The 16,637-nt window shown below is 46.1% G+C and overlaps 1 protein-coding gene across 2 annotated transcripts in view; it reads right to left on the bottom strand.

Annotated features, from left to right (window-relative positions):
- SEC24D (SEC24 homolog D, COPII coat complex component) overlaps positions 1-14,866 on the bottom strand; it is an 88,115-nt gene extending 73,249 nt beyond the window's left edge. The window contains exons 1-3 of one of the 2 annotated variants that reach the window (XM_084755905.1): positions 14,709-14,866; positions 12,350-12,509; positions 6,554-6,683 (exon numbers count right to left, since the gene is read on the bottom strand). In XM_084755905.1, the coding sequence (XP_084612031.1) occupies positions 6,554-6,683; positions 12,350-12,467 (248 nt within the window). In that variant the 5' untranslated portion in view covers positions 12,468-12,509; positions 14,709-14,866. Of the gene's footprint in view, positions 1-6,553; positions 6,684-12,349; positions 12,510-14,446; positions 14,656-14,708 lie in introns of those variants that run through there. The other variant, XM_084755904.1, reaches the window with a different exon arrangement.
- Between the last annotated feature and the right edge of the window lie 1,771 nt (positions 14,867-16,637).

Below are 16,637 nucleotides of genomic sequence, written 5' to 3'. Positions count from 1 at the left end.
TGCACTGTGAAATGTGACTCTTGTCTTTTGCTGACAAATTATTTCAAGAATTATCCAAAGGCCAGGTGTGGTGGCGTACTCCTTTAATCCCAGCACTTGGGAGGTAGAGGCAGGCGGATCTCTGTGAGTTCGAGGCCAGCCTGGTCTACAAAGCGACTCCAGGACAGCCAAGGCTACACAGAGAAAGCCTGTCTCAAAAAACCAAACAAACCAAACCAAACCAAACCAAAACAAAAAACAATTACCCAAAGATCTGACTTACAAATTCACTACCACATAAAAAGAAACATTTTGTCTTTGCTTTCTTAAGAAATGACACTTCATTCCTTGAAGCTTACCAGAAATTGACACAGGGAGTAACCATCTGTAGATAAATTGCGTTACAGAGCATGATACATAATCCTGGGAAAGAAGCGATTAAATAGGAAAAGTGTATTTAATTGCTTGAAACACACACACAAAATACTTGCAGAAGTGTCGGACAAAAGATAGTATTTTTTACATCTAAGATTCTACGGCTCCCTGGCTTCCCCCTCCCCCTTTTTTGGTAGCCACTTCAGTTAGAACAAAGTATCTTTCAAAAAGAAATTGTGACATAAGTAGTCTCTGGGTGTTTGTCTCTCTGTCTCTATCTTCCTTCCTCCTCCCTTTCCTCCTTCCCTCCCCACCTCCCTTCCTTCACCTGCTTTCTCTACGTGTGGATCAGGATGTAACACTCTCAGCTACTGCTCCAATGGTTACCTATATGCTGCCATGTTCCCTGCCATAATGAAAATGGACCAAAGTGTAAGCAAGCCCCCAGTTAAATACCTTCTTTTATAAGAGCTGCCTTGATGGAGGTGTCTTTCCACAGCAATGACTGGTGACTAAGACAGTAGGTTTCTATATAGCTTTTTCAAAGATCTTCAGTGTGATGTAACTCTCCTTGAACCTTGTCTTCTGCCCTGGCCTCCTATTCACTTCCCCTACTTAAATCTATCCCCTCCAATTCTCTTACTTGTTCTACCTGTTAAGTCTGTGACTGACTGTCCCTCCTCCGTGATCTTCCCTCAACACAAACACAGTGGCCCCTTTCTGATTTCCTGGCCTCTACAAGTACTCCACTTTAAAGACACATCTACATACCCAAGTATGACTCTCAACACTTGTCTTTCTCGGTCGGGGTGACCACACTCAGAATAATCGCATCCAGGTCCACCCATTGACCTGAAGTTTTCATTTTTCTTCACAGCTAAATAAAATTTCACTCTGCCTCTGCTCTGCATTTCCATTCCCCATTCCTCAGTTGGTAGGTATCTAGGCTATTTCCATTTCCTGGCTATTATGAATAGAGTAGCAATGAACACAGATAAGCAAGTATCTCTGGAGCAGAATATAGAGTCCTCTGGGCAGATGCTTGAGTGGTATAGCTGGATTGTACAGTAGATCTGTTTATTTCTAGTTTTTTGAAGATCTTTCACACTGTTGTCCATAGGGGCTTCAACAGTTTGCATCCCCACCAGCAGTCAATAATGGTTCTCCTTTCCCCACTTCCACTCCAGCACTTGTTGTGATTTGTTTTCTTGACCTTAGGCAGTAATAATGGTTCTCCTTTCCCCACTTCCACTCCAGCACTTGTTGTGATTTGTTTTCTTGACCTTAGGCAGTCTGGCTGAGGTAAAATGAAGTCTCAAGGTAGTTTACTTTGCATTTTCCTGATGGCTGGTTTTAGGTGTGAGTCAGGGAGGGTCCATAATCCTTCCAGAACAATCCAGGCTAGTGCTATTGCTGGCAGTGCAATTGCTCCAGAGCTTCATAGTAAGATCCTTCTGCAGCCTGCTTGAGTTCATGGGGCATGGAAAGACCACGCTGACACTAAACTGAAAGTTTCCTTCCTACTGGCTAGCTTTCATGGCGTTAGAAGATGCTATAAGAGTGGTAGGAGGAGGAAAGTCATCAATGGTCTTCTTCAGCTGTCAGCCCAGTGACCCACAGGAATGCCCAGCTTGGCAAGATAGACTCATGGGCGTATCAGAAGGGCATGAATGCCCAGAACTGTAAATATGACCAAGAACGCATCGTCCAGGAACTCACACACCTCAACAGTGAGCCTACTATTATTGCTTTGCTAAATGAATATAATATCAAAACGGCCCTCTAAATACTTATCATTATGCCCATGGGTCAGTGGGGTTCTCACATATCATCAGAGAAACTCCTTTTCATAATGGTTAGAGGTTCAGTCGAGAGACTCACAATAAAGCAAAGTTTGAAAAAAAAAACCCGACTATGGTGTACCCAGCCCTAAATGGGACATCAATATGATACCCACTCTCCTCAAATCTCAGAGATGACTGTGGAGGAGGAGGCAGAAAGATTTTAAGAGCCTAGGATTGTGGAAAACTGCTGAGAAACAGTGCTTTCTAAACATGACCGGGCCATCACACACATGAATATACAACAGCTGTGGCTGCAAGCCAGGAGCAAGTCCATCACAAATGAGGGATGGGCTCACAAGGCCAGAGAAGCGGGCCCTGGTCAGTGGTCCATGCTCCCGTGGATGGCCCCACACACATGTACATAGTGATGGTGAGAGCACTGGCTGGACTTAGTGAGATAAAAAACAATCTAACAAACAATTTTTTAAAAAGAGCAAATTGAAATAAAGAGGGTCCTTGGGGAGGAGTTGGGGAGGATGATGATGGGGGTGAATAAATGGGTGATCGTCTCAAAGAATAAATTAAAATTTTGTTTTTGAAAGAGAAAGGTCACACACATCTACTCTCCTCTGACAGCCTCTGTCAGTAGATTAGTGTGACTCAGATCGATGTGCCCTTTGCCTCTGCACTGCCGCGTGTATATAGAAACAAGCAACCTGGAAGCCGAGCCTGAGATACTAGACTTTCCCCCTGGATTTTTCTGCTTCTAAGTTTTCCCACTTCTAGGTTTTAGGTCAACATTTAAGTGGTGTTCAGTGAAAAAGTGCAGGGGAAAGTATAGGATCTCATTGTGCTTCTGTGCACTCAGAGTCAAAGTAGATTCTGAAACTAAGAGTCCTGGAGTCACCAGATGGGGGAGGGCAGCCCACAGATAGCAGCAAGTGGACTTTCTCTCCAATGACGAGGCATACACTAGCCGGTGAAATGACCTTGGGAGCTGCTGACGTGGACTGAACCTATGGCCCGTAATGAGTAATCGTACACTGTGCATGGGTAATTTGCATGTAAAATCCTCACAACCATGTGTTAGAGATGTAGCTAGGAGTGAGAAATCCAAGGCACACAGACTTGTTAAGTTAGTGATGCATCAGTTAACAGTAGAACATTCTGAGAAATGTGTCAACTGGGTGTTTCTTGCCTCTGTGCAAACAGCAGAAAGAATGCAAACCTGAATAGACGTGCCGACTGCACACTTAGGTTATAGGGCACGTACAACTTGCCCTATACCATAACGAGCAAAAGGACACTCGGAGACATCCAGTGAAGAGAAAAATATGCCTCTAAAGGGATGCAGTGCAGGAGCTCTGCCAAGCAGCTACTGCCCAACACCATAGTGAGTCCCAACAGACTTCTCTAAGTAGAACACACTGCACCCATGACCAGTACTAGGGAAATGCTTGACCTGCTGTGGCCACTGCATCCCTACTCAGAGCTCCGTGCTGTCAGCGAGCAGACCTGTGTACACCAGTAGCACCCCAGGCACGTGAGGAGTGTGCTTTGGGGTGATGACATTCAGGCGCCACAGTGTCACTGAGCCCCAGGGATTTCCCAGCTTCGTTATAACCTGCAGACCACACAACACATGGGAGTGACAAGTCTAAGCGGCCCATGACGAGATCTGTTTTGGCCAACAACCCCCTAAGGCAGGCCCGGCAAACATGTCCTGTCCCTGGAGTCTCCACTCCTCAGGATGCCAGGCCTCTGCTGGACTTATGACGGTATTCCCAGACGTGACAACACATCAAAGAGATCCATCAGGCAGGCCAATACCAATGACCAAGTTGGTTCTCAAAACCACTGGCTCCATCTTTGCATTTCTTTTCAAAAATGCTGAGATGAAAGGGAGGGAGTTTACAGCAATAAACTGTCTGCCCTGGATCTTCTTCCTTTTCCTTCTGGACTGACAAAACTACTTCTTCCTGTTTCAAGTGAGGAGTCACAGCCAAGGAATGTCACCAACACCCCAGGCTACTCTGTTACAGAGGCAAAAACTACCTCAGGGTTTCATCACTGTTTTTATTTTCTTTCTTTCTTTCTTTCTTTCTTTCTTTCTTTCTTTCTTTCTTTCGCCCCCCACTCTCTTGTTTCTTTCTTTCTTTCTCTTGTTTTTTAAGACTTAACACCATTTTTGACAATTCCATATATTTATCCTGTGCGCTGTGATCATATGAATTCCCTGTACTCTCTCTTATTTCTCTCCCACTCCTGCTCAGACCATTCTTTCTAACTAGCTTTCATCGTTTGGGGGGAGGGTATACCCTCCGTCCCCCGGTGACCACTGGCTGCCAACACCTCCTCTGGGAACGGTAGGACTTCACGAGTGACCCCCAAATCCATGATGGAATGTTGAGGACCTAATTTTGTACTGGTCGTGTGCAGGTTTGCATGTCTCCTGCGTGCTCATGGATCCACTGATGATGTCATGTCCAGAAGAGAGTTTCACGGCCCACCTCCCAGACTTCTGATAAAGGCTTTCCTGGGCCTGACTCTGACTCTTTCTTTCTCATTGTATTTCAAACGCCAACATAAGCTGTATTTCGTGAGCTGATTTTACAACAGGCCTGCAAACTTGTGGCAGCTCCAGACTATGAATATAAACATAAATTTATATTATGTATGTTTATTTTAAAATGTTAGAAAGTATTTTAGCTATATATCCATTTAGCAAAACAGTAATAGTAGAGTTGGAGTGACCTTGCCAGGACCAGGCTTTTAACCAGGCTCACAGTAGCTGACATGAAGTCTTTTCCAGGCTGGGCTTCACATTCAATCAAAAAGCTATTGGTTTTCCCAGTAGCAGGCATGTCACTATGCACCTGTGGGCATATCTTGCCCAGCCGACTGGCAGTACAGTATATAGATCCACAGCCAGGTAAGACTCCTCTTGGATTCTTGAGGTAGAGTATTACTCTGTAGTCCAGGCTGGCCTGGAGCTGTACACCCCAGGATAGCCTTGAACTCATGACAATCTTCTGGCCTTAGTCTTCCTGAGTCCAAGTACACAGCACTGTATCCAGTGGTCCTCAGCATCATGCCCCCTCCTTGCCCATCCATCATGCCTTGGATGCTGAAGGCAGAAAGGTCAGGTCACAACAAGACCTTTGAAACCTTGCTTTGTGCTCAAACCACCAGCACGCTCACAAATTAAGCTCCCCTCCCCCCTTTTTTTTCTCCCATGTGAAGCTTCTCTGTGATCCCATAGCTACATCTTGGTGGTAGTTACCACAACAAACAAAATCCAGGAGTGTCGGGCTCAAAAAAAAACACCACAAGAGCATTAGCTGATGATTTCAAAATCTCTCTTATTACCAGGAATGACAGCCTTCCTCAAAGGCACAGGTTCACGCCAAAGACTTACACCTGTGCCCTCCCTCCACGCTGCCTGACAACCCGGGAAAGGAACTGGGACCTGGGACCTCTGGGCAACCCTTGGGGCAGTGCCAAGGTAAAGGCAACTAGAAGGCAGACTCCAGTTTCTGGCAACAGCTTGTGGGATAAATAACATTGGGATTTCCAAGCCTTGAGGTGTGTTGCTGGCTCCATGCCAGGTGACAGTCCCTTATGGGTCACAGGCTCTAAAAATCTCAGGCATATCACTCTTGGCTTCCCTAGACCTGCCTCTGACTTCCTCTTTCTCAATTTATTACAAACAAGCACAAGCTGTATTTTTTTTTTTTTTTGAGCTGCTTTTATAGCGGGCCTGCCAATTAAAGATTCCCTCACAGGCATGAGCCTGTTTTTCTTATCAAACCCACAGACTCTGCCACTGACCTCAGTCTGATTTCATCTTAAAACTTTGATTAAGCACTTACTGGGAATGAACTTGGGTCTGGGGGTTGTCTCTGGAGAAGAGAGTGACCTAAGTTTTCTTTCAGTGTTTTGTTTTGGTCTGAGACAGGATCTCACTCTATAGCCCTGGCTGGCCTGGAACTTGTTATGAACATCAGGCTGGCCCTAAGCTCACAGCGATCTGCCCTACTTCTGCTTCTCCAGTGCAGGGATTAAAGGCATGTGCCACTACACCCAGCAAGCTCGAATGCTTTGTAAGACATATAGACTCCTGGTGTCTGAAGGAACCAGAGATAAACACAAAACTCTAAAAATAAGCTGAATATAACCCCAAACTAAAATGTGTGGAATTAACACATGTAATTGTTATGTATTTTTAAATACAGACTAGCACATCGGTCCCTAGGTTTTCTGAGAGCTTTGTTTTCCAGTAGACATTTTTAAATATATGGAGCTTACAATGAATGAGATTAAACTTTCAACCAAGAAACACACATGTTCAGTATGTACTTCGGAAGAGTGTTTTAGGGCACAGTCAAATGAGGATTGAAACACACTTAGCTCACCTTTGGGGAGGATGGCCTGGGGCATGGGCTCCATTGGGACCAAACTGTGGGGGTCCAGGAGGTAAAGGGCCTGGGGGCAACATCCCTCCAGGAGCAGCCGCTCCCAAAGGCCCCGATGGCTTCATCGTGCCTGTAACAGAAGGGAACAGGGTTATGGCATATTAAAGAAGGAAGAGCGATAACACAAAGGTGGGAGATTAACAATACATAAGGGAGAAGGAGGTCAGTAGATGAGCCACAAGGCCCTTCCAACCTCCCTCAACCACTCTTTCCGGAGTGGCTATTATTACTTGGTAATAACAAAATTAAAAACAAACAAACAAAAAAAGAATACACGTATATTTTACCAAATGGAACCTTAAATAAAGGACACAAACTACACACGTGGTGGAGGGATCTTAACAGAACACAGTGTCTCACAAACACTAGACCACACAAGGAAAAACAAAAAGAAATGTAAAGTGCTAATAAAACAATAACTCAATAAATCAGAAAGCAGGCGGGGAGAGCATCAGAAATGCGTACAAGGCCAGTCCCCCTGAGAGAGCCTTTGGAGAACAGGCTGCTACTCCCAGCCCAGTCCTGGGACAGGGAATGAGGTGTTTTAGTCATCACACTCAGTGATGATACACACACAATGACAGATGCCCCTTGCAGCTACCTCTTTCCCACAGAACCACCTCAGGGAGTCTTAGGGTTTCAACTGCTGTGACACAACACCATGACTCAAAATCAAGTTGGAAAGAAAAGGGTTTACTTGGCTGACACTTCCATATGAGTGTTCATCACTGAAGGAAGTCAGGGTAGGAACTCAAACAGAGCAGGAACCTAGAAGCAAGAGCTGAGGCAGAGGCCATGGATGGGTGCTGCTTACTGGGTTGCTCCCCCTCCCCCAGCTTGCCCAGCCTGCTTGCTTACAGAACCCAGAACCACCAGCCTAGGGATGGCACCACCCATAATGGGCTGGGCCTGCTCCATCAATCACTGATTCAGAAAATCCAGCGAGTTCTAAAGCTGGATCTTACGGAGGCATTTTGTCCATTGAGGTGCCCTCCTTTCAGATAATTCTAGCTTGTGTCAAGTTGTCATGAAACTAGCCAGCATGGAGAGCTGTAAAGTTTCTCCTTGGGACAGTTTTCAGGCTTTTCTCTTTTCCTCCAGAGCAAAGGTGGCAGAGGAGAAGGCAAGCCTTGTTTGCACTAACTAGGCAACCTGGGCAAGGAGCTTCCTCTGAGGACTTTCATCTTTGTAAAATAAAAATGAAATCTACTCTATCTAGTTTGGCCATTTGACCTATGGCCCTGCCCTCCTGTGTGTGCCCCTGGGACCTCCAAGCTGCCTGTGTGCTCCCCGCCGTTACACGCGGTGTTGGCATTCACATGGACTTCCTTCTGTTTCCTTTCTCCTGAATGTTTATCATACATGTGTGCACGCGCGCGCGCACACACACACACACACACACACACACACACACACACATACACGCACACACACACACACACACACAGACCACAGAAGGGAAATGATGGCATGGGCTGTTGACACCCTAGAAGACCTTGTCAGACTGTCATTGTACCTTCATGAACGTCCTTTTATGTCCTCGGATAATCTAACACATGATTGGTGGCTGTAGACTGAAATGCCTACCAAGACTCCTCTCCAAGGGCATGAGTCGTTGAGCTGAAGACTGAGCGGAGGACCACACACGTGAAGCAAGCTCCAGTTAATAGTCCAAGTCATAGCCCGGCCCTTATTTTTTTATATTTTTACCATAAAATATAATCTCATTAATTGCCTAGGCTGCCTTTGAACTTGCTCCTCAGTCCAGGCAGCTAAACTCCGGGCTCCCTGCCTTAACCTCCTGAGCAGATGGGATCACAGGCTGGCACTACAGCCCAAGTGAGGCATGCTGGCAAATAGTCAAAGTTCTATTTGCAATTTTCCATACAGGTTAAAAAAATAAGTGTTATTATTTAATTTTGAATTATTTTAACTAGACCCTTTTTCTATAGCCATTTGAGAAACACAGTGCCTACGTGGCGCCTCTATGTGCCTGCTACACAATACTACACCAGAGCTCACTGCTTCTGTCTGACTCCGCTCCCACGAGTCAAAGTTCCCATCCGCCTCCAACTCTCCCAGCTTTCTGGGAACCACCATTCAATCTTCAACATCTTTAAGATGTTCTGTGAATTAAAAAAAAAAAAAAGAACTTTTTAAACACTACATTTTGAGATGATGTTCAGCAATGTAAGAAAACCAAGAGGCATGCAGGCAGGAAGGCCGACTGGGTGTGAATTCCCTCCCTACCACTGCGTAGCTACAACTGACAAGACAAGACACTCTGTCTTTCAGGGCCATGATTGTTAACCCCATGTCACAGCTATAATCTCCCTGTTCCCCAGGACTGCTTTGAGAGGAGATCAGGGAATACTCAAAACCGTTGTTTTTTGTTTTGTTTTGGTTTGGTTTGGTTTTTTTCTTGTTTGGCCATAGGCCCTGACTTCCTTTTCATTTTACTTTTTTAGGGCTTATGGCTTAATAAAGCATATAGACTATAATTAAAAGCACACTGTGTTTTTATCTTTTAGATGCTAATTTGGACAAACGTGGAAACCCACAGGTGTATCACCAGGATCTTTCAGGTTAAATAACTCCTGGTGCAGCAGAAACAGGATACCCTGACCTTTCAAGTAAATAGGTGTCTTAGTGTCTACTGCTCGCATAAATCCATGACTAAAAGCAACTTGGAGAAGAAGGAGTTTAATTCATCTTACAACTCTCAGGTCACACCTCATCATCAAGGGAAGTCAGGGCTGGCACTCGAGGCAAGAACCGGGATGCGGGAACTAAACTAGAGGCCATGAAGAAGTGCTGTTTACCAGCCTGTTCCCCAAAGCTTGATCAGCATGCTTCTTATAGGACTGCCTGGCCAGGGGTGGCACCACCCACAGTGAGCTACCCCCAACATCAATCATTAAATTAAAAAAGAAAAAAGATGCCCTATAGACTTGGCTATGGACCAATCTGGTGGAGGCATTTTCTCAATTGTTGTTCCTCTTCCAAGATAACTTGACCTTATGTCAGGTGTCAAGATGACAACAAACAAACAAAACACATGCACACAAGCGCAAACCAAAAACAGGACAGCAAGTTTGTGGCCATTTCTTACTGGCCCCCACATGCGTCCTGAGACTTTAAAGCAGTTCTGAGGAACACACACACAGAACTGTTATATATCATCTGCCACATTAAGATATGTATCCTTTTACTTTTGGAGGTCTACAATGATTCAAACTCATTCAACATGCATTTAGCATGCCCCTCCCCCCCCCCCCAATGCAGCAAGAGCACTTATGGAGGACACAACTGTGTAAGAAATAGTGACCCTGTCATATGACAAGAGCAACCAAATGCAGAGGGCCTCCTGATCCTTCCCGGAGAATTCAGTGAGGACAGACAGCTTGGGGTGCACCTTCAGGACACTGACTTTATAGATTATTGGATTCTAGGCAGAAGCAGAGCCTGACCATTGGTGGGAGAGAGCATGTCCTAATCAGGAGCTGGCCAAGGGTTGGGTGGACACAGTATGGGAGTAAAGTGACAGGAACAGAAGCCGCCACCCAGATTGGTTAGATCCAGACTACAAGGTCTGCTGTGTCATTTGGACTCCATCCCCAGGGCAAAGGGAAGCCAGTATCACAGTGATCTGCAGGTCTTTGATGGGCCACACAGTTGGCACTGTCAAAAGTGAGCAAACACAGATGATCAGGCTCTTTAGAGGATGGAGAGAGAGAGAGAGAGAGAGAGAGAGAGAGAGAGAGAGAGAGAGAGAGAGAGAGAGAGAGATATTACCCAGAGCAGGAGAAAGAACCATGCCTATGCCACAGGGAAGTATCGAAACTCACAAGCCATCTTCACCACGGTGGCTGGTTCACTCCACAGAAGTTATCAGTCCCCTCCAGGCTTGCTGTGAATATACGACCCTGAGCTAGAAACACACGGTCTCCACTTCTTAGGTTCCTCTACAATTCGGTTTTTTTATGCAAAGCACACATCTTTGAGGGACTCTGGCCAGCTCTGTGGCACAGGTTGTTCTTCCGGCTTAGAAGGAAGTGATTTTTGGTAGGAATGGTCCCGTGTGGGTTGTGAGTCTTTGCAGACCAGACAAGAAGTTCCTAAGGCTGGGGCTCGGCCTTTCTCTGTTTGTCCCTTGACAGCTTTTAACAAAGCCCTTTCCACTATAAGGGATTCTGTTATTGGCAAAGGGACTCTGATCTAAATGACGTCACAGAAAAGCAGACCTTAGACGGGACTATTTCCAATGAAGGAAAACAAAAATCAAAAGAATATGTGCGAGGAAAGTCTTCATCTAAAACAAACATGGGCTCCCTGCTATAAATGTGACTCCTAATGGCCAGTGCTCCCAAGGCTCTGAGCTGGTGGTTACCTATATAAACCCGTGGTGTAGGTGTAGGAGCCGTTCCAGCCTGACCCCACTTATGGAATAGTAATGTGGTGCCTGGCCTCTCTGCTTCCAGCCCCAGATGATCTTTGCCACTGAAAAGGCACTTAGAAATGTGAGGATAGTTAGTTTGGCTTGCTAAAACTACCAGAGGAAGAGGTACCACTGGAATCTAGTGGACATAGACCATGGATGCTGCCAAATGCCTCTTCTTACACACACACACACACACACACACACACACACACACACACACACACAGAGAGAGAGAGAGGGGGGGAGGGGAGACAGTTACACATAGAGAGCATGTGAATGAGTTGGCCCCAGATGTTAAGAACGCTAAGCTTTGGAAGCCCTGGCCCCAACACACTACACCTCCGTCTAGTTTCTCCTCCACACCTTATAATATCCACTGTAACTCTTTCTCACTGTGCACTGGAGTGTGACCCTTTCCAGTTTAAGTCACTTCCGTGTACCCGTGATATGGCCTCATTACTTTGTCCTTTAAGGACACTGCCCACAGCCCACATGCTGAGTGTCTACTTTATAGGAGCAAGCCTACCTGGCCAAATCTCACTTGCCTTTCTCGGTCATTCCTCTAAGAAGATACTTTGTCCCTGACCCCATCTCAGAGCTTGGTATTTTGCTCCTGTTGCCGCTGTGTGCTTCCCACCTTCCACACCCTTTCTGAAGTGCTACCCATGAACTGTAATTGTCAAGTTGCTTACTGTATTGCCCTCAAGATAAGTAATATACAGATTGAGATTACTGTATTTGTTGTTTTGTGGCAAGTGCTTTGCTCACTCAATAAATCTGTTAAATTTGTTACTACACAACACAAAAATTACAAAAACAATCAGTGGGTGCTGATAAAAATACATTTGTGTGAAACACAAAGCAAGATTCAATCCTGGCTATTCTGGTAGAACAGACACTTCAAAAAGCCACAATTAGGTTGTGTTTCAGAAGAAAGATCATGTATAGTGTGTGTGTGTGTGTGTGTGTGTGTGTGTGTGTGTGTGTGTGTGTGTGTGAAATGTTTGTGACTCAGTACTGGGGAAGGGAACACAGAGCCCATGCTTGCTAGACAATTGTTCTACACAGGCAGGTGGACAGGAGAAAACACCAGCCCTGGCATAGGAAGGACTTCTGGGATGAATAAGTCGTCGATCTAAAAGATAAGTGTATTCATGTGTCTTGCTGTATGAGCTTCTTCAAATGATGCTCTTATGTCACACCACAGCTTCAATTAATGAGTACCAACTAGGGATGCCCCATGTCTCCAAGCCTGAGGAGTGAATAATCGTATACAAGTGAAAACATCAATTTACCTGGTGGAGAAGTTGCATGGGACGGGTCCCCATAGTGCCCGTAGTGAGCGGGAGAAGGGCCCATTCCGGGCTGGGACTGAGAATAGGGGGGTGTCGCCACGTAACCTTGTTGGCTCATTGTGAAAATATCATTCCAAAGGAGAGCTACTGCAGAAGGACCCTGAAAGAAAGGGAAACAAAATGTTAGCGAGCGAGTTTTAGATACTTAACACTATTAAAAAAAGATGAACACAATCAAGAAACATTTAGGGCGGCTTGAAGAAAAGTGCAACTGTCCATGCAGGAAATCCCTCCGTTTCATACAGCATTACATGTCATATTATTATCCCTTGGGTGTGGCTTGAGACGTCTCTTTGGAATTCAGTAGTGCCACTTGAGCAGTCCCAGGAAATTTCTCAGGCACAAATCTGAAGAGTAATTTCGACCCACTTTTTCCTGGGAAGCCCGAACTGCTTCATATAGCCTCTCGTTGGTATTTCTACAGTTCTGAGTCTCGGTTTCCATGGTCCCATTTTGAGAGTGCCCCATGCCATTCAAGTGACTGTCCACCGTGATTACAAGTGGTTTGCAGCTAGATGCTTCACGACTGGGATCTTTCTGGTGCCCTTCTAATTAGTCGTCTTAATCTGTAGTTAAGGGGACAGGAGAAGCCATAGTCCCACAAACAGAGCCTGAGGATAGATGTTGTAATAGCCTTTGTGAGTCATCATCTGACAGGCCAGTGGCAGCTCCAACCATCTTGGTCAAAGAAGATGGGACTTCTGACTTAGATGATATCACACTTCTAATAACATAAGCACCTATGTTAGGGAACTAAGAAAAAAACTTTCATATGTGGGTAGTCATACACACAATCACAAATATAACAGTCCATACAAAGACTGTTCAGAGCCCCAATACCAATTAGCTTCACACTTTTATGTTTCCAGGTTTTGATAAAACATATATCCTAGAGGTTTTTAAAAGATGACATTATTATTACTATTACTATTACTATTACTATTATTATTATTATTATTATTATTATTATTATTATATCGTTATCATTATTTTGGTTTGGTTGGTTAGTTTTTCTTTCTTTCTCTTTCTTTCTTTCTTTTTTTCTAGACAAGCTTTCCCTGGGTAGCCCTGGCTGTCCTGAAACTTACTCTGTAGACCAGGCTGGCCTTATACTCAGAGATCTGCCCAATTCTGTCTCCTTAGTGCTAGGATTAAAGGCATGTACCACAAGGCCTGACTTCCAAAAGAACATTTGTTTTTGTTTTTGCTCGTTTGTTTGTTTGTTGTTGTTTTGTAACAAGACAGTGGGTGCTCTTAATCCTTGCAAAAGAAGTCGGATTTCATTTCCTGTCTGCCAATGCATAGCTTTGCAACACGGAGCAAACTTAAGAGACCCTCGGGACCCCAGTTTTCTGTTTTAGAAAAATGAAGTATCCAAAAAGCAATATTAGTAGTGAAACACTGATTTTCTAGTTTCTTTCCAGTTTCTCCACCAAGAATTTGTGTAAATCTTTCATTTCTCATTGCAGCTTTTTAATATTAGTAATGCCTTCTAAGACATGGGATGCGTCTTTATTCTGGAAATGGCATGCAAATTTAAAATGTGAAGGCTAATATTCACGATTTAGCTTTGCTTCCATATTAAATCTTAACCTTCTGAGGAGCAATCAAGCTCACTGTCTTCATAACAGAGGACAGAAAGGCAGACAAAGGTCTCCAGTCCACTGTGTCCCTGACAACACTTTCCCTCCTCCCACTGCGCCTAGAGAGACGTGGCAGCCTGCTTGGCCCCATCCAGCCCAGTGCCTTTAGAAGATCAAACCGGCACACCCACGCAGCAGCTGCGGGAGGGAAACCCGGCAGCGATGCTCACTGCTAAGAAGAAGCAACCCAGCCCTCTCCCTGGTCCTGGGAGGAATTCGTTTCCTCACCCTACTCTGCCACGTCAAACTTCCTCACCCAGAACACCAAGTTGCAGAAACCTGACTCAGCGGCAAGCGGCGACATGGCAGAAAGCCACTTGGCACAAACCGGCCTCCGATCCAAACCTAGAGCGCTCGGATTCCACAAAGACACCCCTTCCCTGTTCACTGTCACCTGGGACAAGTTGGTATTTCCCTCTAAAGATGTCCCAAAGCTGAACGCTGTAGTTGCCATTTTCCCTCGGAGTATTTCCAGTCTTCTCCTCCGGGAATCAGAGAACCAAGTTGATGGGGAGTCGCGGTGCAGCCTCGTGTGGACGCTCAGCTCGCCAGCCGCGCCCCTAGCCCACAGTACCTGAGACTCCCCAACCACCCCCACTCCGGTCCCTGCGCCCCACGCTCCGCGCCCCGCGGCCCGCGCCCCACGTCTGCTGTACCTGGTTTGCACGCTCTGCGCCCCGCGCCGCCGCCGAGTCGCCCTGGGCTGCGAGTGCCACGTCAGGCACCCGGCCGCGCGCGCGCGCTGGACCCGCTCGCTCCCGCGGCGCGCACCGGCGGGGGCGGGGCCGCGCCTCCCGCTGCGGCCACGCGCCTCTTTCCGGGTCTTTTCCTCTGGGCTTTTCCTTCTCGAGGCCCGGCCTCCTCCAACTTGTCAAAGGTCCTCCCGTGTCCTTCAGCCCAGAGCCTGTGGGAGGCGCGGGGATGAGGAGGGCGCGCTCTGTGTTCAACAGGTGGCATTGAACAGCAGCGCTGCGCGTACTTTACTGGAAGGGACGCCTGTCCGGGGCGTGCACAGTTGCAAAAACAATCTGGCGCGTGTACAGACAATTTGATGACGTCTTCCAGCACTGCAACAGAGGAAGGAAGGCCCAAGGCAGCCTAGCTCTATATGGAATGAGAGAGAAGAATGTCATTAACATAAGACTGCTCAGCTGGGACGCCCTCAAAGAAGCAAGGGTTGCAGGGTCTCCATAGGTTCCACCACTAAACTATGAGCTACCGATGGCGTGCCCCGCCCACAAACCGGAACTTGCATGCATGTGTCAAAGTACATAACTTTTACCTCACCTCGCAACAGAAACAGTCGAGAAACGCCCATTTTGCCCTAAAATTAAGACCACTAGGCCAGTTTCCAACAATCTGCTCATTTTTCTATCATATAGAAAGTATGAGTTCAGCCCACAGCTGAGTTTGGGGGAAAACTATTTACATCTCACTCAGTTTTATGAAATAAAAGCCTAAGTGAGTTTGCCTTTATTATGTGCCTTCTTCTGGGTAACCAGAAACTAAAAGCTCCCTAAAACTTGACTAGTGAAAAGCTCTCTGAGAGTAACTTTTCCTATTGCTGTGATAAAATACTCTGACAACCACAACTAAATGGAGAAAATGTTTATTTTTGTCCACAGTTCAAAGGTATAAGTGCGCCTTGGTGCGGAAGTCAAGGGGGACAGTGGCTTGAGGCAGTACTGAGCACTTGACATGCACCCTCAGGAAGCAGAGAGCAATGGGTGCTTGTGCTAGGCTTTTTAAAAAATACCATCCAGGATCCCAGCCCAAGGAATGATGCAACTTGCAGTGTGCAAGAGCATCCCCCACAGGCTTGCCAGAGGTCTTCTCGCCTCCATTTTAGATGCTATTCCAATACCAGGGTTTGTTGGTTTGCGTTTTGGTTTTTCCAGGCAGGGTTTCTCTGTGTGGCCTTGACTGTCCTGGAACTCAAAGAGCTTAGATGGCTCTACCCTCCAAGCTTTGGGCTGCTTGTAGTCTCTGTGTGCAGCTCTCCCTCGCAAGCACTTCATGACTCTAGCACCTCTGGCAAGCTGAGGTCTCCAATGCAACCCAGCCCTCTCTTTCAGAGTTTCATGGAATGGCCTTCAGGCCCTCCATACTGGGACTTCCCTGCTACCCACCCGGGCTCTCCAGCCCTCCTTAACTTTTGAGAAGGGAACGTTCCACAACTCTCTTACTCATATATCCTTTATGACTTTAAATCCAGAACCACATCGTCAATACTGCCAAGTTTGGCTACCTGCTTGGGATGGAGCCTGGCCCTGTTCTTGAAACACATTTTTATTGACTTTTCTTTTTTATTTGTTTGTTTGTTTGTTTGTTTATGTACATTAGTGTTTTGCCTGCATGTATGTCTGTGTGAGGGTTTAGGATCCATTGGACCAGGGGTTATAGACAGTTGTGAGCTGCCCTGTGGGTGGTGGGATTTGAACCCAGGTCCTCGAAGCCAGTGCTGTTAACCAGAAACCTTGCTGCTTTTTTAGGAACAGAAAACCCCTCAGGCCTTTTCTTTTCACAAGGTGCAGGATTATCTGGGGAGAGCCTTTCCCTGAGGGCACCACTGCCTTGATGTCATT

Source organism: Acomys minous (genome assembly GCF_964271855.1).
Source record: "Acomys minous genome assembly, chromosome: 14".
NCBI lineage: Eukaryota > Metazoa > Chordata > Mammalia > Rodentia > Muridae > Acomys > Acomys minous.
This window is presented reverse-complemented; position numbering and strand designations above follow the sequence as displayed.